Below are 6183 nucleotides of genomic sequence, written 5' to 3'. Positions count from 1 at the left end.
CGCACCGGACCAACTCATTGTACAAGTTGGGACAACCATATTGGAGAGGCCCTATATCAATACCCCTCTCCGTATGGGCTTCTTGGAGGCCTTGTCACCAAAATGGTCCTGAGCTGCACTGGAGACGAACCTGTAACTATCATACGGACGAGCAGGAGTTGGAGTGCATGCTCTGGAGGATCCATCTTGGTCGCTGGAGGAAGCACCGGTGGTCCAGTGTTTCTTGGAGGGTGCCATACTACCTGAAATAAATAACATCAGTAGCAAAACACAAGAGATGTGAACTAAAGGCGGTTACTCAGACTTCATCCGCACAATTGGTCACAATTTACATTAACAACTCACTGTGGCATTTTAACAAACACTTTAGATGCACCATTCACCGGAGTCCCCAATTAACAAAGTGGTAAGCCAAACTCAACCACAATTGCCCCAATGGCAACCACACATGTCAAGAGACATATCTACAACAACCCCAACAAACTCACTAGCATACAAGAGCACAATACAAAAGAAATCTACTAAAGAAAAGAAAAGAAAACTACTACATAACCAAGAACTCAAATATCCCAACAATAATTGAAACAGATGATTTTACCTGGTAGAGTTGTAGTTAGGGTAGGTGAGAGGACTGCTAGAAGAGAGAAGAGGGAAGAGTGGGTGTGATTTGATCGTTAATGTGGGAGTATGAGGGGTGGGGTTCTTTGGGAAGAAGGGAAAGGGTTGTGTGCTTTTGATTTGTAGGGGTGGGGTGGGGGGGTTTAGGTGTTAGGCATGAATAAGATTAAGAGAGATAGATAGGGAATATAAGGTTTGGGGGGGGGGGGGTAAGTTAGAATATTAGAATTAAAAGAATCAAAACAAATAAATAAATAAATAATAACTTTAACTAAAGTGGCGGGCGGAGCAACGTGTGCGGTATGATCGTGGTCCGAGCGCAGCCGCGCACGTAAGGCAGAATGTTTGGCATTTTTCGCGATCTGAGCACGACCGCGTACGAGGAGGCAAACCTAACATGGTGGACTTGTGGGCGCCAAAAATTTTCAGAAAATCCTTCAGGTATGGTGGACTTGTACTCGCCCAAGCTCACATGCACTTGTTAGTACTTACAAAAATAAAATTAATAAATTCTACCTACTCTAAAAATCACTATGCATTGGGTTGCCTCCCAACAAGCGCCTTAGTTAATGTCGTGGTACGACGAATACAAAAGATCAATGGGTTGCCTCCCTTGAAGCGCCTGCTTTAATGTCGCGGCACGATACAGATAAGTGTATGTAAAGTATGCTCAACTTTGGAGGATCGATTAAATGGGTCGCTGACACTTCCTTTGCTTCCTCCATGCCCACATAATGTTTCAACCTATGCCCATTGACTTTAAATGTGCGAGAGTCATTACTTGCAACAATCTTTACAGCACCTGTGGGGTGAATTTCAACCACACGAAAAGGCTCTGACCATCGTGATTTCAATTTGCCAGGGAACAACCTCAGGCTGGAGTTGTATAGCAACACTGTATCTCCACATTTAAAATTCCGCTCAATAATATTCCTATCATGTATCATCTTCATTCTCTCCTTGTATAATCTTGTGCTCTCAAAAGCGTGATATTTAAACTCATCAAGCTCGTGTAATTCCGTTACTCTACTTGTTCCTGCCACTTCACTATCAAGATTCAATTGCCTCAATGCCCACCAAGCTTGATGCTACAACTCTACGTGTAAATGACATGACTTTCCAAATACCAACTTGTATGGCGACATTCCAATTGGAGTTTTAAAATCGGTTCGATACGCCCAAAGTGCATCATCTAATTTTCTTGCCCAATCTGTTCTACTTACATTCACAGTTTTAGTCAGTACACTATTTATTTCTCTATTCGAGACTTCCACTTGCCATCTTGTTTGTGGATGATATGGGGTGGCCACCTTGTGGCGTACATCATACTTCTCCAACAACTTTGTAAAGGCTCGATTGCAAAAGTGAGTGCCTCCATCACTGATTATTGCCCTTGGGGTGCCAAATTGGGTGAAAATGTTCTTTCTCATAAAACCAATTACCCTCTTTGCATCTGTTGTAGGGAGTGATGCAAATTCCACCCATTTGGACACGTGGTCCAAAGCGACAAGTATGTACTTGTTGCCATATGAGCTGACGAACGCCCCCATGAAATCGATCTCCATACATCAAGCACTTCTACTCCTGAATTGGGTTCATAGGCATCTCATGTCTGCGGGAAATATTTCCGGTTCGTTGGCATTCATCACAACCCTTTATCTATAGATGTGCATCTTTGAACAGTGTTGGCCAGTAGAATCCCGACTCCAAGACTTTCGCAGCCGTCCTTACTCCCCCGAAGTGCCCACCATATGGTGATGCATGACATGCCTGCAAAATAGAAGACTGGTCTATCTTGGGGATACATCTCCGGATCATGTTATCAACACAAATCCTGAACAGATAAGGCTCATCCCAATAATACATGCGACAATCAAGAAAGAATTTTTTCTTTTGAACAGAGGAAAGGTCATAAGAAACAATACCATTCGCCAGGTAGTTTGTAATGTCTGCATACCATAGCTCTTCCTCGAGACTCATGGTTAGTATTTGTTCATCTGGAAAAGTTTCCAGAATCTCTTCTACTCAACCTTCTTTTCTACTCCTTCCAGTCTGGATAAATGGTTAGCTACTTGGTTCTCCGTTCCCGATCCCCAAATCAAACTCTTGCAGCAGTAACACCCAATGTTTTAGGCATGGTTTTGACTCCTTCTTTTTAATTAAGTACCCGAGAGAAGCATGGTTAGTATAAACAATTACCTTTGAGCCTATTAGGTAAGAACTAAACTTGTCAAATGCGAACACCACTGCCAGCATCTCCTTCTCGATCATAGTGTAATTTAGCTGGGCTCCACTCAATGTTCTACTTGTGTAGTATATTTGATGCATGATTTTATCTTTTTACTGTCCAAGAACTGCTCCCACAATATAGTCACTAGCATCACACATCAGCTCAAATGGTTGCTCCCAGTTGGGGGCAACTATGATAGGTGATGTTACCAGTCTCTTTGTTAATTCCACAAAAGCTACCTTGCAGTCATCAGAAAACACAAAAGGGTGATATTTTTCAAGAAATTTACACAAGGGGTTAGAAATTTTGGAAAAATCTTTTATAAATCTCCTATAGAAATCGGCATGCCCAAGAAAAATTCTGATTTCTTTGACGGAGGTGGGTGGTGGAAGCTTTTCTATCACATCAACTTTTGCACGATCCATATCAATACCTTTACTTGACACTAGGTGTCCCTAGACTATACCTTCCTGTACCATGAAATGACACTTTTCCCAGTTGAGTACCAGATTAGTCTCGATACACCTTTTCAAAACTCACCTCAAGTTCACAAGGAAATCATCGAATGAATTTCCCACTACTGAGAAGTTATCCATGAAAATGTCCATTATCTCCTCTACCATATCTGTGAAGATAGACATCATGCACCTTTGGAATGTGGCTGTGCGTTGCATAGGCCAAAGGGCATTCATCGAAAAGCATAGATTCCATAAGGGCAGGTGAACGACATTTTCTCTCTATCCTCTAGGGCAATGGAAATCTGATTATACCCCGAGTACCCATCCAGGAAGCAAAAATGAGACCTCCCTGCCAATCTATCTAGCATCTGATCTATGAATGTAGTAGGAAATGGTCCTTCCTAGTAGCCAAGTTTAACTTCCTGTAATCCATATAGATTTGCCAACCTGTGACTGTCCGTGTAGAGATCAACTCGTTCTTCTTATTTTTCATTGTCGTTATACCTACCTTTTACGGTACACACTGCACTGGGCTAACCCAATTGTTGTCAGAGATGGGGAATCTGATTCTCGTATCTAACCACTTAATCACTTCCTTTTTCACCATTTCTTTCATGTTGGGGTTCAACCTTCTTTGATGTTCCCTGGAAGGTTTATGCCCATCTTCTAGCAGAATCTTATGCATATAGTAGGCCGGGTTGAACCCCTTAATGTCTGCAATGGTCCACCTAATTACAGTCTTGCACTCAGTTAGTACCTGCAAAAGTTGTTGTGCCTGCACATCTAACAAACTAGCTGAGATAATAACATGTAAAGTTGAATCAGGTCCTAAGAATGCATACCTGAGATGGGATGGCAGTGGCTTCAGTTCCAACTTTGGTGGCTCTTCTATTCACTGCTTAGCTGGAGGAGTTTTTCTTTCCTCCAAGTGCAAAGGCTCAAATTCAAGCTCCCTTTTCCAAAAACCTTGACCTTCAAGAGCCAGTACCCACTCTGCCAAGTCTTCACTATTAGCTTCATCTAAGTTCATGAGACAAGCTGGTAGAGGGTCTTTAATGTTCAGTGCCTCATCGTCCTCCTCCAAAACTACATCCACCGCATTTATTAGAGAGCAATTAGCAAATTCGCTTGGTCTCCGCATAGATTTCTGCACATTGAATGTTATCTCTTCATCATGTAATTTCATCTTGAGCTCTCCAGTTTAAAAATCAATTAAAGCTCTCTCAGTGGACAAGAATGGTCTTCCCAAAATTATGGGAATTTCCTCGTCAACCCGACAGTCAAGGATGACAAAATCTGCTGGGAACACAAACTTCCCAACCTGCACCAATACATCATCTTGAATCCCAGAGGTCATCTTCACTATTCGGTCAGCCAACTGTAGCAGCATAGACGTGGGTCTAGCTCTTTCAATGCCTAGCCTTTTGTAGATAGCTAGGGGCATAAGGTTGATTCTTGCTCCTAGATCACATAGCTCCTTAGAAAAAGCAAAGTTGCCTATTGTGCAAGGGATTGTGAAACTCCCTGGATCAGATAGCCTTTCGGCTATGGGTCTCATCACAACAACACTGCAGGTTTGAGTCAGTGTAACCGTGTCCAAGTGTTGAAAGTCGAACTTGCGGGACATCAAGTCCTTCATCATCTTTGCATACCCATGCATTCTTTAAAGCATCAATCTATGAAATGTTTACTTGAATTTACTTTAACATCTCCAAAAATTTCTTGTACTGCTCATCTTTCTGATACTTGGCCAATCTCTGTGGGAATGGTGATGGAGGTCACTTCTTCCTTGTGATTTGGTTTTTCTCTTGTTCAGGCATTGCTTCTACTGTCAGTTCTGGTGCAGCCTCAGTCTCTTTCACAAATTCATCATCTTTGTTGGCATTCTTTTGCGCATTTTATACCTTAGTTAAACCTGCTGAATCATCTATTTTAATGGGTACTGGCACCAGTGTCTTAGTCGGCCTGCTTTTGCGAGCAATTTCTTGCTCCAGATCTAAGTCTCTACCATTTCAAGACTCACTACCATCAGTTGCTTCGGACCCTGCTCTTTTGGGTTGATTTGGGTGTCTGCAGGTAATGTCCCATGGGGACGATTATTTAAGGCCATGGAAATCTGTCCTAACTGGATCTCAATATTCTTAATCGCTGACTCATGTGAGTTTACTCTGTCAGCTAGTTTTCCAGTGGACCTAATCACTTGTTGCATCATCCCCTCAAGTTTAGCAAACACATCTTCATGCCTCATAATCTGCTGCTGTGGAGGTTGTTGGTAAGCCTGCTGCTGATTTTGCTGGTTGTACCCTTGTTGTTTTTGGTAGGGCACAATTTGCCCCTGTGGTCGCATAGCCCCATGATTATTGTTGTTATATTACTGTTGCTGAGCTGGTTTGTATTGTTGATTCTGCTGACCCCAACTCTGACCACCTGGTCTTGGTCCCCCGTAGTTGGCCGCATAATTCATGTTCTCCTGATATTGTTGATTATCACCTTCAGCACTCCATGAGCAGACATATGGTTAATTAATGCATAATGTACTTAGACCCTCATTGGTTGCATCAACTATGTGTACCTGCTTCTTCTGGCCTGATCCTTCAACCTTCTTGGTGAGGATGCTCATTTGTGTCATTAGAGTAGCCATATTTTCAGCTATGGAGTTAGTCGGGTCTATAGTTACTGAGTGGATCACAGAAGTGATTAGAGCGTTTCATGTTGTCCATCCTGAGTTTTGTGCCATCTTGTCAAGTAGAATCTTGCTCTCTCTGAATGTTTTGCTAAAAAATGCTCCACCTGCTGATGCATCAACATTGGCTTTCAAACTATCTTCCAAACCCATGTAAAATATCTGCCCCAACATCTACTCCGGAATACCATAAT

General features: G+C 42.4%; 1 protein-coding gene across 1 annotated transcript; it reads right to left on the bottom strand.

The window, feature by feature from the left end:
- Nucleotides 1-4507: 4507 nt before the first annotated feature.
- LOC107801742 (uncharacterized) lies at nucleotides 4508-4966 on the bottom strand. The gene has a single exon (XM_016625116.1). It carries the CDS (start codon nucleotides 4964-4966, stop codon nucleotides 4508-4510), a length of 459 nt encoding a protein of 152 aa, XP_016480602.1.
- Nucleotides 4967-6183: the final 1217 nt, after the last annotated feature.

Source organism: Nicotiana tabacum, chromosome 11 (assembly GCF_000715075.1).
Source record: "Nicotiana tabacum cultivar K326 chromosome 11, ASM71507v2, whole genome shotgun sequence".
NCBI classification, from domain to species: Eukaryota; Viridiplantae; Streptophyta; class Magnoliopsida; order Solanales; family Solanaceae; genus Nicotiana; species Nicotiana tabacum.
The sequence above is the reverse complement of the archived record's forward strand: the minus strand, read 5'-3'. Positions and strand labels throughout refer to the sequence as shown.